At 46.0% G+C, this 22,777-nt stretch overlaps 1 protein-coding gene across 4 annotated transcripts in view; it reads right to left on the bottom strand.

Moving 5' to 3' along the window:
• The window catches only part of LOC121434062 (inositol-pentakisphosphate 2-kinase), a 51,500-nt gene extending 28,945 nt beyond the window's left edge, over positions 1-22,555 (bottom strand). For all 4 annotated transcript variants that reach the window (XM_041632852.1, XM_041632849.1, XM_041632851.1 and 1 more), the window contains exons 1-7: positions 22,340-22,555; positions 12,167-12,214; positions 10,469-10,564; positions 8,749-8,815; positions 7,195-7,316; positions 6,027-6,116; positions 27-85 (exon numbers count right to left, since the gene is read on the bottom strand). In XM_041632852.1, coding sequence (XP_041488786.1) covers positions 27-85; positions 6,027-6,116; positions 7,195-7,316; positions 8,749-8,815; positions 10,469-10,564; positions 12,167-12,214; positions 22,340-22,420 — 563 coding nt within the window. In that variant the 5' untranslated portion in view covers positions 22,421-22,555. The remainder of the gene's footprint in view (positions 1-26; positions 86-6,026; positions 6,117-7,194; positions 7,317-8,748; positions 8,816-10,468; positions 10,565-12,166; positions 12,215-22,339) is intronic.
• Between the last annotated feature and the right edge of the window lie 222 nt (positions 22,556-22,777).

Here is a 22,777-nt window from a genome sequence, read left to right as displayed (position 1 = left end):
AACAGCAAATGAGAAGTGACTCTTACCCTGAGTAGAGGTCAAGGGGACAGTATTTACTTATTTTCTTCCACTTTCCAGTTGCTACCTGAAAAACACCAAGATAACATAGCAAACGCTTTCTCTGTGACTACCAGTAAAGCTCACAAAACAGCATAATCTAAGATGGGCTGCGGCATTGATCTGGGAGAGGTCCCAGGTGTACATCCCTATGTAGAAGCCCACTTGACCCCTCACCCTAGGAAACTCCTGCTACCCCTCGGCCTCAGTCACTGCCAGTTCAGCACGCATGCGAAGGTCTGGTGACACGAACAGCAAGTCTTTAAACTGTTAGCAGCAAGGGAAAGGACACTACACATGCAATCTTATGTTACCAAAAGAATGGTAACTTGGCACAGCCTTTTGTGGTAACTACCAAAACTTAAAATGTGTACAATTCCAAATTAGTAAACCTAAATCTAAAATAACTACACAGAGCAAAGAGGCAACAGGTATGTGGGCACAACATTTGCTGCAGGTATTAAGATATTTACTGCAGGAGGAAAGAATACAGTAAAGGAATGAATGAGTGTACGGATGCAGCCACTCAAAAGATGGACTAAAACATCACCAATTCAACTGGCAGAACAATACCTATAATGTGATGTCATGTTTGCTTTAAAAGTATAGTTACTTAAGCAAACACATCTTGAGAAAAACTTTACAACACGAAATCCTGAAAAATTATTTAATATGGAGGGAGCACTGGGCAGAAGTGCAAATAACACAATCCTATTGTATCTTTTTTTTTTTTAAATAAGATTTATTTATTTAGTATGTATACAGTGTTCTGCCTGTATGCCAGAAGAGGGCACTAGATCTCAATATAGATGGTTGTGAGCCACAATGTGGTTGCTAGGAATTGAACTCAGGACCTCTGAAAGAGCAGCCAGTGCGCTTAACCTCTAAGCCATTTCTCCAGCCTGATCCTATTGTATCTTATGTCTGCATGCTCCACCAACAAACATGGAAAGAGGCACCACTGCTTGTCTGTGTCTGTATTGATACTCTAGAACAGTCTGGAAAGACAACCAAACTAATACCATGAATCACCAGAGAAGGGAAGTATCCAACTATCAGTTATGAGTGAGCATTATTTCATAATTTTAAAATATATACATCTTAAACAACCTATCACATAAGATGGACATGGTTTTTACATGTAAAAACTAGCAAAATTTGCCAGAATGATAAATTCTGAAACCTCAGAAAATGTCTAAAGTTCTTTAAGAATCCGGGGAACTCAAGAAAAACAACTCAAGAAGTGGAGAGAAGGCTCAGTGTTTAGCAACACTGGTTGCTCTTGCAAAGAACTCGGGTTCCATTCCCAGCATACACATGGTCGCTTACAACTGTTATTCCAGTTCCAAGGCTCTGAAACTCCCTTTCTCACCTCTATGGCAACAGTCATGGAGTACATACACAGATGCAAGCAAAACACTGTTCATAAAAATAAAAGTCTATCTTCTGAAAAAGAAAAAAAATCAACTAAATCTAAATAAGTAAGAACAGGGAGCATGACACTTTTTAATCTCACTGTGTAACCCTGTGGAACTCTCTATGGAGACCAGGCTAGGCTCAAACTCACAGAAATCTGTCTACCTCTGCATCTCAAATGCCAAGATTAAAGGTGTGCAACACCATGCCAAGTTTCTTTTTGACATTTTAAATGCCCTATTCTCATCCCTCTGTCTATTTTAGTTAGGGTTCCTCTCACTACGATTAAAAAGACCTTGACCAGCTTGGGCGGTGGTGGTGGCACACGACCCAGGACAGACTAAAAGGAAAGCTACAAGAAACTCTGGGGGGTGGGGGTGGGGGCTAAACTGACTTAGGGACAATGGGGTTATTTCATCTTATACATCCAGGTCTATCATTGAGGGAAGTCAGGGCAAGGGGCAAGAACTCAATTGAAGCAGAAGCCATGGAGGAGTGCTGTCCATGGTTTACTCAACCTGCTTATAAAACCCAGGACCACCCATCCAGAGGTGACACTGTTCCTTGCAGGATAGCAATGCCTGCTATGGAATGGGACCTCCCACATCAATCATTAATCAAGAAAATGTCCCACAGGCTAAGCTGGTAGGAACGCTTTCACAATGGAGGTTCTCTCTTCCTAAATGACTCTAGTCTGTCAAGTTGACAAAAAAACTAGCCAGCACCCTATCTCTACCACAAGGGAAACACACATGAGCCTGTTGCATGCAAAGTGCAGAACGGCAGCCTGGCAATCTCCATGGAGAACACAAAACAGGGCAGGCACATCCACAGCCTCAGCCCTGAGGACTGCCATTAACTGCCCTGTCTCTCAGTTCCAGGAAGGCTGGACTTGCATGGTTGTCTTTACTGGCCTGACTGAGAGCCCACCCATGGCAGACATATTTTCTGGAGCATTTGTCAAGAAAATCTAAAGGCTACCGTTTACCTTCATGACTTCCTTACACAGTGGGTAACCGTGGGGCAAGCAAGTATAAACTAAAACTCAAAAGAAAAGCTGGGGAATGAGGATGCGCACAGAAGCTTTGGAAGCTCCATCTAACACATCCCTGTAATCTAGAAAACCACCAACGGGCCATGGAGAGAACAGAGAAGGCCCTAAGCTCTCTCTTGAGTTTTTCTGTCCCCGTTTTAATTAGTGCCCCCCGTTCTCATTTTAATTGTTTGAATAGGCAGGTGCTATACATTTTTTCCCACTCCCCTTTCCTTCTCCCCTACTCCCCACCCCCTACACTCCCAATTTACTCAGGAGGTTTTATCCTTTTTCTTTCTCCTTCCTAGGTGGATACATGTATGTTTCTCTTAGGTTCTCGAGCTTATCTGAGACTCCATGAGGAGAAAGGTAACCCAAAACTGTCCACGACCCTATTGAGCTTGAGCACTTGTACACACACACACACCCTCAGCAAAGACTTAAGAGATGCACTGTTTGAAAAACTACCAATCCCAGTAAACAGCCAATCAAGTAGAGAGTTCAGGGACCACAAGTGACCAAGGATTCATATGGGAATTTATGGGGCTGGCAAGATGGTTCAGGGGGTGAAAGAACTTGCAGAGCAAGCCTTGAAGGCCTGGGTTCCAATTCCAGAACCCAAAGTGTAAAGAGAGAAGAACTGTCCTTTGACCTCCACATATGTGCCTTAACATGAGCATGCCCACACACATGCACATCTCTCTCACATACACAATTAATAATAATAATAAAATTTTTTAAACTTATATAGACATCACAGAAGAAGCAGAGCAGTCACTAAACGGTAACAAAGGTAGAGGCAGGAGGAGAAAGAGTTTGAATCTGGGTCACATGAGACCGTACCTCAAAAAAATTAAAATGGGACTGGCAAGATGTTCAGTGCGACGCCAGGAGGTAGTGACACATGCCTTTAATCCCAGCACTCGGGAGGCAAAGGCAGGCAAACCTCTGAGTTCGAGGCCAGCCAGGTCTACAGAACGAGTTCCAAGACAGGCTCCCTAGCTACAAAAAACCTTGTCTTAAAAAAACAAATAAAATGGGGGTTAAAAAGATGGCTCAGTAGGTAAAAAGCCACATAACCTGAGTTCAGTCACAGAACCCAAGCTAAAATGCTTTATGTACAGCACACATGTAATTCTGGCACCCCCGAGGCACTGTGCAGCACACATGTAATCTCACTCTTGCAGCTAGACGGGAGGCACAGACACAAGACTCCTGGAAGCTTGCAATCCAACTTAACCCGAATAAGCATCATGGCAGAAACAACAAGAGAGGACCCTGCCTCAACAGGGCAGAGAACTGACTCCTGACAGTGGTCCTTTGACTTCCTCACTCAGGTTGTGTACACATACACACCATACGCATACACACCATATACATACACACATACACACATATTAAAACAGTAATAATTAAAAGGGGTTGGAGATAGGAGCAATATAAGGGAGGGTGAGGGTAGTATGATCAGAATATATTAAATATTCCTATATGAAATCATCAAAGGACAAAAAAATTTTTGAGACAGGGTTTTTTTTGTGTAGTCTTAGCTGCCCTGGAACTCACTCTGTAGACTAGACTGGCCTCAAACTCACCAAGATCCCCCTGCCTCTGCCTCTGCCTCCTGAGTATTGGAATTAAAGGTGTGCGCCACCACTGCCTGGCTCAAAGATCAAATTTTTAAAGATTTTTTTTTCCTTTGAAAAAAAATTTTATGTGTATGGGTATTTTGCCTGTGTGTCTGCACACCTCATACACGTATCTACACATAGATACAAACACACATATCATTTAAAATAATAAATATGTAGTTGAAAAGAATAACTTAATGGAGACTAACTAGAGGGTTCAGTAGCTCTACTTAGTGAACAGAGAGAGAAGCTGTGACTGTTAAAAGTTCAGGACACCCACACCTACACCCACCAGGACTGTCAAAGCCAAGGACTAGGATAGGAATTAGGTGTTGTACAAGCTCACACTCCCAGGAGGCAGAGATCCTCAGCTACCTATTGATTCAAGGCCAATCTGAGCTACAAAAGACTTTGTCTTTAAAAACCATGAGAGGGAAAAGAGGATAAAGGAGAGAGGGGAAGAAAGAAGAAACAGGAAATAATCTCGTAACATTCAATTGGTAATTAAAAAAAAATCTTCCAACATAAAAAACTACAGTCACCACCAGGTGGCAGTGGTGTGCACATTTAGTCCCAGCTCTCAGTAGGCAGAGGCAGGCTGATCTCTGAGTTCGAGGCCAGCCTGGTCTACAGAGTGAGTTCCGGGACAGCCAGGGCTACACAGAGAAACTCTGTAGTAAGCAAAGTCCTGGCATGAAGACAGACAAATACACCAAAAGTAAAACAGAGAGGAGCCCGTTGCCTACAGGCCCAACATCTTCGAGAAGATTACCAGGACCAATACTTAGAGGAAAGAACAGTCACAGGCACTGAGAAAACCAGATGCCTATCTAATGAAACTGGACACTTACCCAAAACCTTACACAAAACAAACTCAAAATGGCTGAGATCTAAAATCAAGAATGAAAATTCTAGAAGAAAACAGGGGGAAGATTCCCACCACTGGACTTGACAGTGACTGCTTGGCTACAACATCGACCCAACAAAAGAAAAAAAGAGATTAACTGAACTTAAACTTAATTCAGCACATTTAGGCATAAAAGGGCACTACCCACCAAGAAAAACAGAGAAGCACCTGCTAATCGCGTCTCTCTAAGGCACTGACAAGCTGAGTACACAGAGCACTGTAACTCAGGCATAACAAACTTGAAGTGGGAAAAAAAGCGCCAAGGAAAATAAAAGCTGCAGGAAAATGGATGGGAATGGAAACCATTATGTGAGGTTCAGGCTCAGAAAGCCAGCCAGTCCAGCTCTGTCCCACACTGACCCTCTCTAATCTCTATCCCTGCATACTTATGTGTGAATATGCTTAAAGGGCAAGAACAGAGTCATGGGAGGGGACAAGATGGGGCCTCAAGGGAGAAGGGGAGGAGAGTAACCACACAGTGAGGACCAGGGCTGTAGCTCAGGGAGTAGGGTGCTTACCTAGCTTGCATGGAACTCACTACTTAATTGTCAGCCAGCATGGCATTAACAGTTTGATCCTTAGATCTCACACAGTGGAAGGAGAGAACCAACTACAAGTGTCCTCTGACCTCCACACACACAAAAAAAATTATAAACAAAAAGATCAAAACTCTTTTTTTTTTTTCGAGACAGGGTTTCTCTGTGGTTTTGGAGCCTGTCCTGGAACTAGCTCTTGTAGACCAGGCTGGTCTTGAACTCACAGAGATCCGCCTGCCTCTGCCTCCCGAGTGCTGGGATTTCAAGGCGTGCGCCACCACCGCCCAGCAAGATCAAAACTCTTAAAGAATAATAAAGTAAATGTTAGCTACTCATGAAATGAAAAGAGGGTTATCAACAATTACTTTCCATCTTCTAGAAATCCCAGTGGCTTCCCTCAGGCCCAGATGCCCTATACTCCGCCCTCCCACACCTGACTCAGTTCTCACCTTGAGGTGCTGGTGCATGCAGTATCGGCACACCTTGTGCTTCATCTCGTGGGTAACATCATTTGAGAAAGGAATAAACCCACATTTTGGCTGTAAAATAAGAGAAGAAACATTTAGTAGAAATCACATACTTAACACACACACACACACACACACACACACTAACTAGGAGCTAGAGAAGAACAAGAACAAGATCAGGTAGAAATGTCCCCAGAAACTGTTGTCAACTTTCGCTACAGTCTACACCCCTCTGCTCCAGAGGGCAAAAGGGCAGCTCTCTCACTGGGAGGACTGGTGGAGCTCTGCCTGGCTGACAGGAGTATAACACAGAGCAGCTTTGTACTCTCACTGGCAGGCTGGAAGAGTGGAGATGGGCCGAGGGTTCTCAGCTCCAAGAAGCAGAACCATTGTTCCCACTGTCACTATGTAGGGCCTGCAAGACGCCCATCTGATAGTTGCTAGGCTTCCAGGACATCAGGAATCCCAGCTGCCTTCTAAACTCTGCATGCTGTCAGTACATACAACCTGAGCCTACTGTTCTGGAGAGTGCAGCTAAGAGACAAAACACCCAGCCCCCAAGGATAACAAGTACTTGGGCCAAGGCATGCCTCAGGGTCATCACCTCTCCAAGAGAAGGAAGAGAAGTAATAGTTTTGTGGGGTGGGGGAAGCCTTCTAGGGTACTTGGCCAACTACTCAGATTTAGGTCTTCAGTATAAGAAACAGGAAGCACATAGCCAAGACTGTGAGGTTTTAAGGTACACCCTGTACAGAGGGGATCCAGTGCAGGTGTGTGCTTGTAGGTTCCCTCATTGTTAATACCAGGGAAGTATGAAAAAAAAAAACAAGTGAGGAGCTGGAGAGATGGCTCAGAGGTTAAGAGCACTGACTGCTCTTCCAGAGGTCCTGAGTTCAATTCCCAGCAACCACATGGTGGTTCACAACCATCTGTAATGAGATCTGGTGCCCTCTTCTAGCCTACAGGCAGGATACTGTATAAATAAATCAATCTTTAAAAATAAATAAATAAATAAAAGAAACAAGTTGAGCTCCTGAGAAAGGCTGAACACACACTCAAGACAGAGCCAAGGAGACTCAGGGAGGCTCATCACCTGAGAGCCACCTTTCCCTTCACCTGTAGTGTCATGCCACCATGAATGAAAACCCACCTTAATCTCTACACACAGAATCGGCCGGTGCTCCACAAAGTGGTAGGTCTGAAGTCTAGTTAAATTGGGAAGGCACATAGCATAACCACTGAGTGTGTCCAGGTCCTTGTCACAACGAGACTCTGGAAGACAGAACATGAGATAAGAGACAGACAGCCCTATAATACAAGAGTCCTGTGGGGGGAGGTTCCCAAGACAGGATAGCCTCAGGCAGCAACAGGGAAGTGGGAAAGCTACCATGACACATGATCAGGCCATACACTGCCAGCCCTTTAGGAAGGTCAGCCCTCTCAAACTCTAACCCTAGACACGGAGACCTCCAGAGCTGCCTAGAGGCAATGCTCAGTGAGTGCTGTCACAGTCACTGTAGGAGAGGATGTCTGGACTCTCCAGGACCCCAAGTCCACCTTTTTAATTGGCAGATCTCACCCTTACTCCCCCATGGTATAAATCATAACCCTTCTAGTCAATTTTTAACCCTGAACATGACCTTGGGGAGCTTTAAAGCGTGCAACAGAAATCAGAAGTGAGAAGAGTCTTGGATGGTCCCTAATTCTGCCACTCTCTCTGCCCAGGAACAAGGAGAAGTATACTACAGCCCCTTCCTCCTTTCAATTTTTATTGTTTTTCCTAATTCTTGTTGTTCCCATGTCACCTCAACATAGCTCTGCTGGAATCGGGCTCTCTGCACTGGGGACCAGTGTTCCCTTCTGAAGAGCAGACTTAATCCACCAGCCCATTAAAAAGCAGCAGGGGAGCCGGGCGGTGGTGGCGCACGCCTTTAATCCCAGCACTCGGTCTACAAGAGCTAGTTCCAGGACAGGCTCCAAAACCACAGAGAAACCCTGTCTCGAAAAACCAAAAAAAAAAAAAAAAAAAAAAAAAAAAAGCAGCAGGGGCTCTTGTCACTGTGGAGTGTCACACCTCCACTGTGTATAAAGTGAAATGGGGTGCTGAGCAGCAGCAGATGAGTAGAACCCTGAAGCTGGCCCCTGTCCATCCTGGTGGACATGAACACCAGAGCCCAGTGCGATCCAGCACCCTCCACTTCCTGCTTCTGCCCCAGACATACTCCAGGGCACTATTTCATTTTCTGAATCAAATCAGGAAGGACTTTATTGTGGATGATTCTATAGCATTATTTTTGGTGGTAGCTATGAAGACATTTTCACAACCAATACATGGACTTTACATGTTTGATCAGTGACCATGAAAGAAAAGGCTTTATTCTGGTTCTTGCCAGCAAAGCCCACCAGCACGCACAAGAAATGGGACTTGGGGGTGGCGACTAAGCCTTTGGCCACAAAAACTGCAGCAAAATGTCTGTACCTAACCTGGTACAGGTTAAGGTTTAAAAGCCTTTTAAAATTACAAATGAGCCAACCATGGTGGAATACGCCTTTAATCACAGCACTTGAGAAACAAAGGCAGGCGGATCTCTGTGAGTTCAAGGCCAGTCTGCCTTGTCTATATAGTGAGTTCCAGGGCAGTCAGGGCTACAAAAAGAGACCTGTCTCCTCCCCACAAAAAACTGAACACTGTCTGACACCTTACCTGGTCTTTCACACTGTATTTTTAAGCATAGTTGTTTCACAAACTCTAAAGGCAGCTGAACAACTTCCTGTAAGAAAACACACAAAATATACAGATTGTACAATGTCCTGAAGACTGTTAATGCCTCAGAACTATGCACAGTTAAACACAGTTAAAACAGTGAATTTCGCAGTATGTGTATTTTACACTCCAAATACTATAGTTTAAAAAATTCAATGTGCCAATTTGGTAGTAAGAGACAATCTATAATTTTTCAACACATGTAGAGGTTAAACAGAGGCAAAAACATTTCCATTTCCTAAAGGCAGCTGGCCCTCCTCACAGCCAGCCAGGACCCATGACACCAGTGATCAGCCACACCAAGTACCTCCCGTCACACACAGCCCCTCCCGGTCCCTCAGCGTCTGTAGACACAGAATAAGGACTTCAAGAAACCCTGGCCAGACGGCCAGCAAGCTGTACCTGCTGAGTGACAACACGGGGCTCATGGGGCTAGTGATCTCCCTCAGCTGTTTATTTGTAAATTTGCATCAATTTAAACCATGTTCCTCACTGTCATCCCTGCCTGTGTTCTGAGGGTGGCAGAATTGTGACTTCAAAAAAAGTCCCAAGTAACAAAGGAAAAAAAGTGCCTAGGACAAAACTGCTGGGATCTTGCCTCAGGAAAACCCACTGGCCTTCTTTATCCAGACTCAACCAAAGACTCCCACTCATGTCATGAGTGGAGGTCGCACATTCGTTTCCCAGCTGCCCAGACACAAAATAATCACACAGAAACTGTATTATTACAACACTGCTTGGCCTATGAGATCACGATTCTTACTGGCTAGCTCCTATATCTTAAATTAACCCATTTCTATTCTATTGCCACATAGTTATGGCCTACAGGTATGGTTCTGTCCATCTGTCTGTCTCCTGCAGCGGCTACATGGCTTCTCCCTGACTCTGCCTACTCTATATATCTTTTCCAGTCTGGCTATATTCTGTGAAGCCATTGGCCAAAAGCAATGAAACATATTAACAGCATACAGAGGGGAATCCCACATCACACTCAGATAAGCACAGCAGGGCTGGAAGAGCAGAGTTCCCAGAAGATGGTGCCTCTGACAATCTTTCTCCCAGAAGACATGAGGAGGTACAAGCACTATTCAACGGACATATCCTGTGGGTTCTTCTAAGAGGTCACACCTGACCTCCAAATATCCCCAAAACTAGACACTGGAGAGGACAGGCCACAATGTCAGTGGCCAAGGAAACGCAGAACAGAGGCGACTTTCCAAGTCTGGAGCTCAGAAGACAGGACAGGTCAGACAGGCAGACCAGGGGATTTCCCCTGTCTAGTCCCTCCTTACCACAGGCCAGGTGCAAAGACAGTTAACCCAAAACACAAAGCAACGTTAAGGGTTTTCAAAGCTTTTCTTCTAAGGCCCTAAGTGAGCAGCATCCATAGTAACTCACACCCATGCTCACATCACAAAGCTCTTCCAGGAGGAGCCTCCAGGAATGGGCCCACATTGTTCCTTAACCCACAGGAACTCAGGGCAAAGCCCCCTTCAGGTTCAAGGATAACATAACAAAATCTCACTGGAGAACTTCACTATGCAAGAGCCTCTGGCCCAGCTGGTGAGAAAAGCTTGAAGATTCTTAGTGCTAACATTGAGATGTCAGTACTGTCGGGCAGAACTGGATAGAAATTGAAATGTGAATAAACAGCACTTACCCCACAATGAACATAGTTCTCTCCCAAAAAGTCTTTCATGACATTTTTGCCAAAGTCCACTATGTTCTGCAGATGCTGAAGTATCTCTTCTGAGGTCTGGAAGAGACAAGCACAGGATAGCTTCAGGATGGACCTCCAGACAAGGCTCCTAATACCACCCTCTTCCAGGAGTCCAGCTCAGGACAGAATAAGCAGCCACCCCATGTATACTCTAAGTACTGTGCACCCCACAAACCTCTGGAGAACTCACCACCCATACCCAACAATGTATGTCTCACAAAGTATGTGGAGATATCCCACAGCTCCTACGACTGGGTCTTGTCAGAACAGCCTGACAGGAAAACCCAGCACACACCCCAGGGCCTGTGCAACAATGTCACAGCTCCTGATAAAATCCATCTGGGGAACAGAAGGGTGACCATGTGACAGACACCCCACCAGAAGACACTGTCCAGGAAGGCCAAGGTGGGATGAACACACACTACAGCCATTGTACAAAAACAGGCATGACAGAAGAGGCTGAAGCCACCCCAAGACACATATGACAGAAACAGAACACCTTGGGTCATTCTCTTCAGCAGCTGAGGTGGAAGTCACAGGATGTTTGGGACCCACATTATTTCCTCTGCCCGGTCAACCCACCTTTGACTCTCATCCCTGCCCCAGTTAAAGGCGACATTCCTGCATGCTCCTAGGAGAACAAGCCTTGAGGGCCTCTATCATCTCTATCACCAATGTCCCATAGCTCCCATGACATTTGCCCTCACATCCTGACACACTGTCTCCCAGACACTCTAATGAGACATTGAATCATCAATCCTGTCCATCCACCAGACACAACCCCCTCAAAGAGTTCTTCCTTCCCCCACTAAGGAGCTCAAAGGCCAGGTGAGGCTTATGTAGTTCACAGGCAGCTGGTCATGTCAAAAGCAAGACAGGCCAAGTGTCTCAGCCTCCCTCAGTGTATGCTGGAACAACAGGAACAGAGTAGAAGCTGTGGCCACAGGAGCTTCCGATACTCAGTATCTACCTGAGCTTTACCAGGAAGCGGCAGTAGCTCAACTTGGGTAGACAGGGTGACAGGCAAGCCTTCATGGAGGGTCCACTCGCTGTGCTAGGATGATTCAGCCAACACAACCTGACCTGCCCACTGTGATTTTAGCATAACAGATTGTCTACCCAGTGTGACACACTATTTTCTTACACACAATTCCACTGAGGCAACTAAGGAACTCATCAAGATCAAGTTGAAACCTGGTCCTGGGATCCTCTGAGCAGGGCCCACAGGCTACACCAGAGCTCATGCAGACAGATCTACCATAGAGTGACACAGAGGGCCTGTTAGGTCTCACACATCAAGAATGAGGGCCCACTACTTCTCACACTGAATGATTATATCATACTTAAATTTCTACAATTAGCATTAACATTTCTGTACTGGAGGGCTTAGGATATAGGATACACCCTAGAGTAAGGACACTTTCCTGTCCTAGGCAAAGTTCCAGATTTAGTTCTTAACATCAAACACACACGCATGCGCGTGTGCGCACACACACACACACACACACACACACACACACACGCACATGCACCACACATGTGCTTGCCCACCTACTTCCACAGACCCACCCCCCAGGAAAACATCCAGGTCTTCTTAAGCAGATGCTATGACAACTGTGGCCAGCCCACCAATCTTACCTTCTTCTTATTTGGAGGAAACTTCAGAAAACGCAGAACTACACAGCGCTGTTGGAAAATAAAACAAAGCAGGATCAGTAATGGCCCAACACTCAGGTGTAAAGGTGAGCTGTTGTGGAGAAGGGGCCAAGAGCAGCATAAAGGAACCCAGCTGGGGTCACTTTCAGAAAGCTTGCACCACAAGGCAGCCAGCAAAATCTTTGGCCTTTGACCCAGCCCACTCGCTGCTAGATATTATTTATCTTAAGGAATAAGGAAGCTCAAAAATAATTATCCAGGGGCCAGCGAGATGGTTCAGAGGTAAAGAGCACTGGCTGTTCTTCCAGTAGTACTGGATTTGAGTCCCAGCACTCACTAGGCAGCTCCTAACCAGCACATGGTGCACAGATATAACAGAAAACACCATTGGGTGGGGGACTCACTGGGGTAATATATGACTAGGTACAAGTGCAAAGACCCTCAGAGGGCACTGAAATCCTAGAACTGGCAATTTGCAAGCTGCCCAAATTTGAGTGCTGGCAGCTGAACTCAGGTCCTCTGGAGAAGGAGCAGTACATGTTCTTAACTTGTAGGCCATGGGCCATTTCTCCAGTCCTCTTGCCTTTTTTTTTTTTTTTTTTTTTGGAAATAGCCTGGGCAGGCCTTAAATTCATCATCATCTTGCTCCTACCTCCCAAGCACTGAGATCACAGATGTGTGCCACAATTGAGCCCAAGTCAATTTTACATCTTTATAGCAAGATCCTGTTTTTTTTTAAAAAAAAAAAAAAAGCAAAAGTTTTTGTTTTCAAAGCACAAACTGCTAAATGAAGTATGCATATGATCTCTTTGAATGAGAAAATGAAGAACACTCAAAGAACACTCATGACAAGCTCCATAACATTTCCAAGTTGTAACTACCACAGTTTTGGTTTTTGGATTTTTTGTTTTTGAAACTGTCTCACTTCAGAACACAGTATGTAACCCAGACTGATCTCATGGTATTTCTCCTGTCTCAGCCTCCCAAAGTTGAGGACTGAGTTCCCAGCCAGCCTGAACTGCATAACAAGAGCCTATTTCAAATACACACAAACACACATACACACATACACACACACACACACACACACACACACCTCGAGCTGGGTGTGATGACATACACATGTGATCCCAGCAGCAGGAAGGCTAATCAGGAAAGACTTCAATGACTTTCAAGCTGACACAGGTTACATACAGCATGAAACCCATCTGAAAATGGCTTTTAAAATGGGGTTGGAAAGATAGTTCAGAAGTTAAGAGTGCATACTGGTCTTGATAAGGACCCAGGTTTAATTCCAGCACCCACATGGCAGCTAACAACCATCTGTAACTACAGCTCCAGGAAATCTAACACCCTATTCGGGCTTCTGAAGGCCTCAGGCATGTACATGGCACAAAGACATACTGACAAGCAAAACACCCCCTCATGTACACACACAATGAATATAAGTCTCTAAAAAATTTTTTTGTAAAAGCGGTATTTGCGGTTACCTAAGAAGCAACAAAGGTCCTGTGGAGATCCCCACCCCTGCACACCACTCCTCCTCCCAGCCCTCCAGTCCATCTTGTTTAAATATTTTTGAATAAATTGTTTTAATTAAGATATAATATTAGTTTATAAATTAAAATATAATTTCTCCCTTTCCTCCCTCCAGCTCCTCTCATAAAATCTTCCCTTCCTTCTCAATATCACTGAGAAGGCCTCAACAACTCAAAGGTTTTTTTAAAGGGTCTAGGCCTTGCTATATTGCCCAGGTTAGCCTTGTACTCCTAGGCTCAAGTGATCCTCCTGCCTCAGCCATCCAAGTAGCTGGTACTATGTGAGAACTACAGGCAAGCATCGCCAAGCACAACCTTGCCAACCCCTCCTACTGAATTCCCAATGCCAACCAATGCATGCAGTGGATACACTGCTAATCAACTGTAGATCTGGATGCTTATCTTGGCCTGCAGAGCTGAAACCCAAAGCACACAAGCTAGAATTGCTCCCTCCTCATGTTCAAAGCAGGCATCACCAATTAAGCTTGGGAATCACTGGGTTAATGATCGCTTTAATAGAAGTAAAATTCCATCTAAATTTAAAAAAAGAAAGTAGATCTGCAGGAAAGATAATTATAATCAGCTTCTACAAACTCTCTTCTAAAAGTTGATTTTCTCCTTTCCTGTGTTCAATAGTGCTGTTCTGCTCAAACCCTGTCTGATTATAGTCCCTCTAGTAATTAAGACAATGTATGTCAACGACAGGATGAGTTTGTTTCCCATGGAAAGCCTGATCATGCTTGAACATCAACACAGGACACCCTGATACCCTATAATCGGTAAGGACAGAGCCCCACTGCCCTGCCCTACACGTGTGGGAAACCTCACTCTGTACCACATAGGGAGCCCTGACAAGCTAAGTTGATTTTCTCAGAGCTCTACTGCAACCAGAGGAAAACGGTCTTTCTCTACTTCCCAGGGAACTAATAAGCCTCACAACAGAATTTTGTAGCCAGGCAGGCCCAGGAAGGGTGGTGCTAGGCAAGTCACTCAAGCCTTTCTATCACAGGAACTCCCCACTGTAACCTCAGACAAACCAGTTCAGGGGGCCTATGCACACAAATGCCAACAACAGAAACTCATTGACTCCACACATAGCAGCATCTTATTATAGGGATATTGTATTTATGTTTTAATAAATAAAGCTTGTCTGAAGATCAGAAGGTAAAACTAAGCCACTAGAGCCCAGGCAGTGGTGTCACACACCTTTAATCCCAGGATTTGGGAGAAAAAGGCAGGTGGATCTCTATAAATTCAAGGCCACAAGGTCAATGCAGAAACAGATCAGGTGGTGGCGGCCTATACCTTTAATCTTAGTACTAGGAGTCACATGCCTTTAATTCCAGCACTAGAGGGGAATATAAGACTGGAGAAGACAGGCTCAGGGCTCAGTCTGCAGTTGCTCAGTCAGCCTTGGTAAAGGTAAGACTTCTCTAGTGGCTTGACTGTTTTGCTTTTCAGATCTTCAGTTTGAACCTCAATGTCTGTCTCTGGGTTTTTATTATTCATGCTACATCTTATTATTAATATTAACTCAAATTTCCAAGGTTCCTGCCCCTGTGTTTCTGATAAACACAAGAGAGCTGGCCTATTTACAAGTGGAAACTATACATTTCCTCAGCATTATTAACACACACAAAAAAAATGAGTACCAACATAAATTAATTCGGAAAGCAAGTCTCTGACCTACCAAGAGAAAATAGTTAATGTATCCGGGTAAGGTAGCTTATACCTTTACACCTACAGTCCCAGTACTTGAAGCTGAGACAGGACAGCAGCCTGGTCCACAGAGCAAGTCCTAGGCCAGTCAGGGCTATTTAATGAGACCATTTGGGAGGGGGGAAGAAGTTCCTAGGAAGAAATATTGTTGGCTCCTCTCTGACAACATAAATAGCATCACTGTTCCCCCAGCACCAGTGACATCAGCATTCTCACTGCTGCACACAGCACATGCAGAGCACCAGAGTGTATGTACTCCCCACCACCTCTCCCCTTGAGGTGGGGCACATGCATCCCAAAGTATAAAATGTGGAAAGCCAGGCCTGAAGGGAAGCCCAGGCATTAAGGTTTTGACCCTTAAGGTCAAGGTCATGTACAATGGAACAGAGTTTGGAGGCACACCTGAATCCTGCACATCACATTTCCAGTTGTCCAGCTCCATATGGCTGCTGAGTTGTCAACTAAGGGGCCTAGGCAGCAAAGCCCATAGTGGCCCACTGGTTCTCCATTACTAAGCCATCCCTCCACAGGTGTCCTTGGCCATCACATCCATGTACAGCAGCTTAACCTCTCTATCAACTACAGGAAGTTTCTCTCCCTTCCCATCAGGTAGCTCAAACCATTACCAGCAAAGAAAAATCTCAATCCAGTGATGGATCTATTTCAAGGAAACTGTCACCAGAAACCCAACCACTCCTCCCCAGGAGACCTGTCATCAGCTTTACAGGTCAATGTCAGTATCAGCGCTCAGACACATTCAGCTCACCAGAGCCAACCAATGGAAAGTGAAGAGTAGAGGCCATCAGGGGAGTGTCCAGTGACAATATAAAACAAGTGAAAAATCAGCCCCAAAACAGCACCCATTTAGCAAAAACAAAGTAGAAGAGGTGGCCAAAGGAGACTAAAATAGACAGCCCCAGAGATTTCCTGCCACAAACAAAGATATGTAACTAGAAAAGGATTGGAAGCAAGAACATCAAAGTATTCAGAAATTATATTCTAAGTGGGGAACTTTGGGGTGTTGACCATTTTCTTCTACTACTCTGTATTTTTCGGGGAGGCAAAAGAATCAACCACCGAACAATAGAAACAAAAGGCTTCACAGAACCTTCCAACATGAAACTCAAAGGAATGCTAGCTTTTTTTTTCTTTTTCTTTTTTTGAAACAGGGTTTCTCAGCATAGTTCCGCCTGTCCTGGAACTTGTTCTGTAGGCAAGGTTGGCCTTGAACTCAGAGAGATCTGCCTGCCTCTGCCTGGAGTGCTGGGACTGCTGTTGAATGATCCTCTTGTACAATATAAAGATTTGTCACTTGAATTGGTATAATAAAATGCTGATTGGCCAGCACTCAGGCAGGAAGTACAGGCAGGGCAAACAAACATAGGATGATGGGAAGGAGAAGGCCAAAGTCAGGAGTCAGCAGCCAGATGCAGAAGGAGCAAGAGATGAAGGTGCTGTGCTAATAAAGGTATTTCCACATGGCAGAGTGTAAGTAAGGGATATGAGTTAACTTAAAATGTAAGAGTTAGCTAGTAACAATTCTGAGCTATAGGTCGAACATTTATAAGTAATATTAAGCCTCCAAGTTTGGGAAGCAGCTGCCAGGTATTTGGAAACCGGTAGTTGGGAAAGAAGCTTCTGATTAGAGGGACTAAAGGCATGTACCACCACTAACTTTATAGCACATAACAAAGCATTTGGGAAAAAAAGCTTAAAGGAGGAAAGATGGTTCTGGAGAGATGGCTCTCCAGCTAAGAGCACTGGCTGTTCTCCCAAAGGACCTAGGTTAGGTTCCCAGCACCCACAGGGTCCCTCTTCTGGCCTCTGCTGGCATTGCACACACATGGTAAACAGACACACATGCAGGCAAAACAGCATACAAATAAAAATAAAGAAAAAATAATAATAAAATGATAATAGTAATAATAAATAATAATACAACATACAAATAAAAAAATAAAATAAAATAAAGGTTTGTTTTGGTTCATGGTTTCAGAGGTTTCCATCCTTGGCTGTTTTGAGCCTGTGGCAAGGCAGAATATGATGGAAGCACATGGCAGAGGAAAGCTAGTCTCTAATTTCAGTCAGAAGAGAAAGCAAGAATTTGAAAAGGCTGGAGCCCCAGTACCCTCCCTCTTCAAAGCTATAATCCAATGACCTAGCTTCCTTCAACCAGGCCTTGCCTCTAAAGGCTTCAACAGCACTGTCAGTTGGGGACCAAGACTTCAACACAGCCTTTGGGGGTCAGTTAAGATCCAAAACATAATGGGGGTCTAAGTCAAATGTCCCAGGGGCCACCATCCTTTGACAAGGTGGTAAGGAGATAACCCAAGAAAGGGCCCATGAAAGACCTCAGGAAGCTCCAATCACTGTCATGGGAAGGGATACAAAAGAGTATTACCCATTAGGATACAGCCTTGGGTTCCAGAAACAGCATTCTGCCCAGGCCCTCCAACTGTAAGGATGACTTCACTTCCAGGTGGGAGCCACCTACAGTTGTATCTCCTGAAACCAACTTTCTCACGGACTCTCAACCTATAAGAAAACCATCCATGGTCTGCTAGTTAACGGAGACAAAAGGTGCCAACCGACTGAGGTCCATGACACAACCAAACACACATCCCCAGGACCCGCTAAGCAGGAGGGTGAGGCATTCACAACAGCACCCCTCAGCCTCAAAGAAAACAAGGCAGAGCAAGAAAGGATACAGCCATGACATCAGCAGCAGTAGGCACTGGCACTGTGTACAACCTCCTTCCTACCCTATGGTAGCTCTAGCTCAGCCTCCCAGCCATCTATCCACCCAGAATGAAGAGAACCCAGATGTGACCCATGGGGGAGGTCACAAAATGAAAGCATGTACTATACTACACATTGATATCATCCTAAGAGCCCAAGGGGAACTATGGCAGACAGGCCAGGCCAGCTCAGTGACTCCTAACAGGTAGTGACCCCCAACAGTGTGTGGAAAGGAGTCAAGGCTCACAGGACCCACAGGTGGTGTCAGAGAAATACAAACAAATATCAGAGCCCCTTGAACCACCAACCCAGACTGTGTGATGACGACAGTGGGCCAGCAAAGAACAGCCTTGCTCTCTAAACACACAAAAGCCTCCTGTGCCACTGCTCTCTGAAGACAGAGAAAGGTACTGAGAGCTGAACTCTGACTGAATTGACCAGGCAGGAAGGAGTCAGGGAGGGAGAAAGGTCACCTCTGAAAATGTAAATGTAGAAAGACAAACACATCCTTACACTAGCAAGGCAACACAAGGCAAAACATAACCCAAGGAATATGGAAATAAATTCTGACCTAGTAACACCAGATTAAAGAATAAAGAGTGAACACACAATGAGACAGGATGTGACCAGACCAAACCACCAAGAAAGATGCATTTCAACAGCACCAATCTGAAGGACCACCACTGAGCATCTCAAGTGCAGAACTTGTCTTTGAGAGATGTCAGTGGCAAGTTCAAACTCTTTCAACTAGTTCTAGGTGAATATTGAAGACGGGCCCAAGGTCTGGGTATATGCCACATGGTTGGAAAACAAAATATCAGCTCTGTGCTTCAGCATCTCTGCAAAGGAGGATAATTCTCCAGCACTAAAGAGATGGTCGACCTAAGCTATCATTAATAACCCTGTGATACACATCTTTGTGAACAATATCTATTTCACTTCCAATTTTTTCCTTATCAAGCACACGAGAACAGAAATTAGGTGCAAAACTACAAACTTTAAAAAACTTGTTTGTCCTTTTCCCATGTTGCTGGGGTTGCCACCCCTTAGGAATCTGTCTCCATAGCTCTCTTGGGCTCCTCAGGGTCTCACCAATGTACGTTCTTTCACTGTGACCGACACTATGGTTCACACCTGTGTCCTTTCACTCTGTGACCTACACTATTGTTCACACCTGTGTCCTTTCACTCTGTGACCTACACTATTGTTCACACCTGTGTCCTTTCACTCTGTGACCTACACTATTGTTCACACCTGTGTCCTTTCACTCTGTGACCTACACTATTGTTCACACCTGTGTCCTTTCACTCTGTGACCTACACTATGGTTCACACCTGTGTCCTTTTCAACCCTGGGATAGTTGTGATGCTGGGAACTGAACTCAGGGCCTCAAGCATGCAAAGTACACATTCTAGCACTAAACGATGCCCATAGCTCCTTTTTCCTAATTATAATATATACTTAATGAGTATATAGTTAATGTAAAAAGTTTTAGATTCTTCTTTTTTTGAAACAGAATCTCACTATGTAGTTCTGAATGGCCTGGAACTGGCTAGATAAACCAGGCTTATCCCAAACTCACAGAGATCTCCCTACCTCTGGCTTTCACAGTGCAGAAAATATTTTTTAAAACAAAAAGAGGAGCCAGGCCTGGCAGCCTGTAATCCCAGCTACTCAGGAGGATAAGAAAGATGGCTTGCGCCAAGGAGTTTGAGGTCAGCCAGGGTAACATAGTGAGACCCATTCTCAAGCAATCAAATGATACTACTGTAAATAGATAACTATTTGTAATATTCTTGATATATTTTTTCTAGTCACGTGTAACACTGTAATTTCCTTTTTCTAGTTAACAATAATATTTCCCCACATTAAATGGGTCATCAGCCTACTTTACCTAATCCAACCACTATAAAATAACCATCTAAACTGTTCATATTGTGATATATAACTAGAAAATTTAAACCCACAAGGCTGAGAGAGAAACTGAAATGGCCCTAAAGCTTGATGTCCGCACCTAGAGGGCCCAGACACTGCACAGTTATAGAAACAGTCTGAGGGGGCTGGAGAGATGGCTCAGCAGTTAAGGGCATTGCCTGCTCTTCCAAAGGTCCTGAGTTCAGTTCCCGGCAACCACATGGTGGCTGACAACCATCTGTAATGAGGTCTGGTGCCCTCTTCTGACCTGAAGACATACATGTAGACAATAATATTGTATATATAATAAATTAAATTAAAAAAAAAAAGAAAAGAAACAGTCTGAGGCTCTCCAGAGTCTGAGAGGTTTTTAAACGAGACAAACATGCAATGTGCAGTTCTCTGCAAGTTTTGCTAAGTGTTCTGTCTGGGCAGACTAACGAGTCTTTCACATTACTGCTGTCAATAAGAAAGGAAAAAGACAGTGTGACATAGCCACAGGAGTGGGCATCGTTTCCCCTGCACCTCGTGGTCAACATGGCCCAGAGGCTAGATGCCCTGGACAACTAAGAGACTGATGACAAACGAAATGTAAAGTAACCTCACAGATTCTAAGCCAAAACCAAGAGGAAGGTAAAGGCAGCCTTGGGAGAGTTAGGAGAGTTGGGTGCGGTGGCCTTCGGGGAGGCCACAGGCTTCACTGACTGGAATGGCTGGTAGCACAAGGGTCATGCCCTCAGGCGGCAGCGAGGAAGACCTGCGCTAAGACACAGCAAGTTCCTGCCCAAGAGCCCCCTCAGGGCCCACACCTGACCAAGCTGCTGACAGCCTGGCTCCTCCCCTTCCAGCCTACCCGAGCATGCCCGTAAACTCCTGCGGCCCTCCACCAAGACCTGTACATCACAAAAGGCTCCTTCTCGTTCCCTGTGTGCACATGGCAGGACAGCACATTTTCTTTCAGTGCTGCTGGCCAGTGACAGGGCAGATGTCCCCACCTGCACATCCAGCTCCTGCCGGATTGAGCACAGGAGAGCTGCGCACACTTACTACAGTGGAGGCAGGACTGACCGGGGGCTTTATAAGAGCTTTTCAACACAGGGGTTGATACTAGCTCGGAAAAAGTGACCGTGACTGGAGAGAGTTGGTAAAAAGTCTCCCTCTCTCTTGGACTGGATGAGCAGGCCTGGGAGGCTGAGAAGACAAGCAAAGTTCACCTGTTCTCAAAGGCAGGAGGACTACAGACATGCCATGCCCAGTACCGAAAGGAGCGGAGAGCCTCTCCATCTCGCTTAAAACCGGCCGTTCTCCTTGGTCACAAAAGGCCCTGAAAAACCTGCCTTCCAGGCTTTCTCTTCCTTGGTCCACAGTCTAAACAAATCCACCAGGAGGGCAGAGATGGCAGCTAGGACTCAAGGCCCAAGCTCTGTGTGTGTGGGGGGAGGGGAGGTTCAACACTCAGTACAGGTGGGTACAATCTTAACTTCAGGCAAACAAAACGCGTGCTATTCCTAGCGCTTTCCGAATGCAGCCTACGGCTCCTCCGCCAGTGGTAGCGCTGGGAATCACCCCAGCTCCCTGCGCTATTAGCCTTCTCACATGACACCTCCTGCCTTCCACTCCCCCAGCCCACACATTCCTGCTAGGTTGTATCAGACAGCGAGATGTCAGAGAATCGGCGGCTGCACACAAATCCGTCCGCTTCTCTTCCTAACTTCGCTGCCTCCTTGGAAATCACTCCATCTTCGGAAACTCCCTTTCAAGTTGAACGAAGAAGAAACCGGTTCAAGTTTAGGATGTGGATGGGAACCTGCGGTAGCGTCCGTTCCTACCAGCAGCTCCGTGGTCTGCCAGGCTGAACTCCACGCTCTTGAGAGTGACAGCACTCGGTACTTTTCGTCAGTGCTGCGCAAGTCCTGATCCGGGCTCAGCCTCTGGCCCACCCTGGCCTGGCAGTAAGATGAGCATCCCAGGGGAGGGGGCACAGCGTGGGGCCACGCGGCACCCACGGGGTGCGGGAAAGAGTCCTGAGGGGACGGGGAACCGAGAAGGGACACTAGGAGGAAAGGGGACCAACGGACACAGGGGTGCCGGGGATGAGTAAGGAAGCTGGGGGTATTGGGGGGTACAGGGAGCCACCTGAGCGGAAGCTGGAGGAGGAGTCACGACCCACACTGGAAGGTATTAGGCACAGGGCTGCCGCAGTCGTCGGGGAGGCCCGGAGCCGCGCTGCCCGCCAGTCGCTCACCTGCGCGTGGGCCACCACAAGGCTCTTGTTGCCTTCGCCGTGGTAACCCCATTCATTCTCGTCCATCTTCCCCTCTTCCATGCCCCGGCGCCCTGGGACTTCGCGGGCCGGGACACGGGGACGCGAGCTGGAGGCCGCCCGCTTCGCTGGGCTCCAGCCGCAGCCGTCTGAAGAAAAGCGCCTGTCAGCTGCCGCCTGCGCTCTCAGCCGCCGCTACTAACAAGCAAGGAGCGCCGGAAGCCACGCCCCCAGAGGCCGCCATTCTCTGGCCGGGCAACTTCCGGGTCCCGCCCACCTCGCCGTCGACGTTCGTGGCGGTAGATGAGCTGGAGGCCATGTTATGTGCTGGCAGAGTGACTCACTTCCGAAAACGCAGGCTTGGGAACCGGAAAGGAGGTTTCCGGATCAAGTCCCGGACGTTGAGGCCGGCGGCTGCCA

Source organism: Microtus oregoni, unplaced genomic scaffold, assembly GCF_018167655.1.
Source record: "Microtus oregoni isolate MIOR12 unplaced genomic scaffold, Mior012 000042F_ref0000377, whole genome shotgun sequence".
In the NCBI taxonomy this organism is placed as follows: Eukaryota; Metazoa; Chordata; class Mammalia; order Rodentia; family Cricetidae; genus Microtus; species Microtus oregoni.
This window is presented reverse-complemented; position numbering and strand designations above follow the sequence as displayed.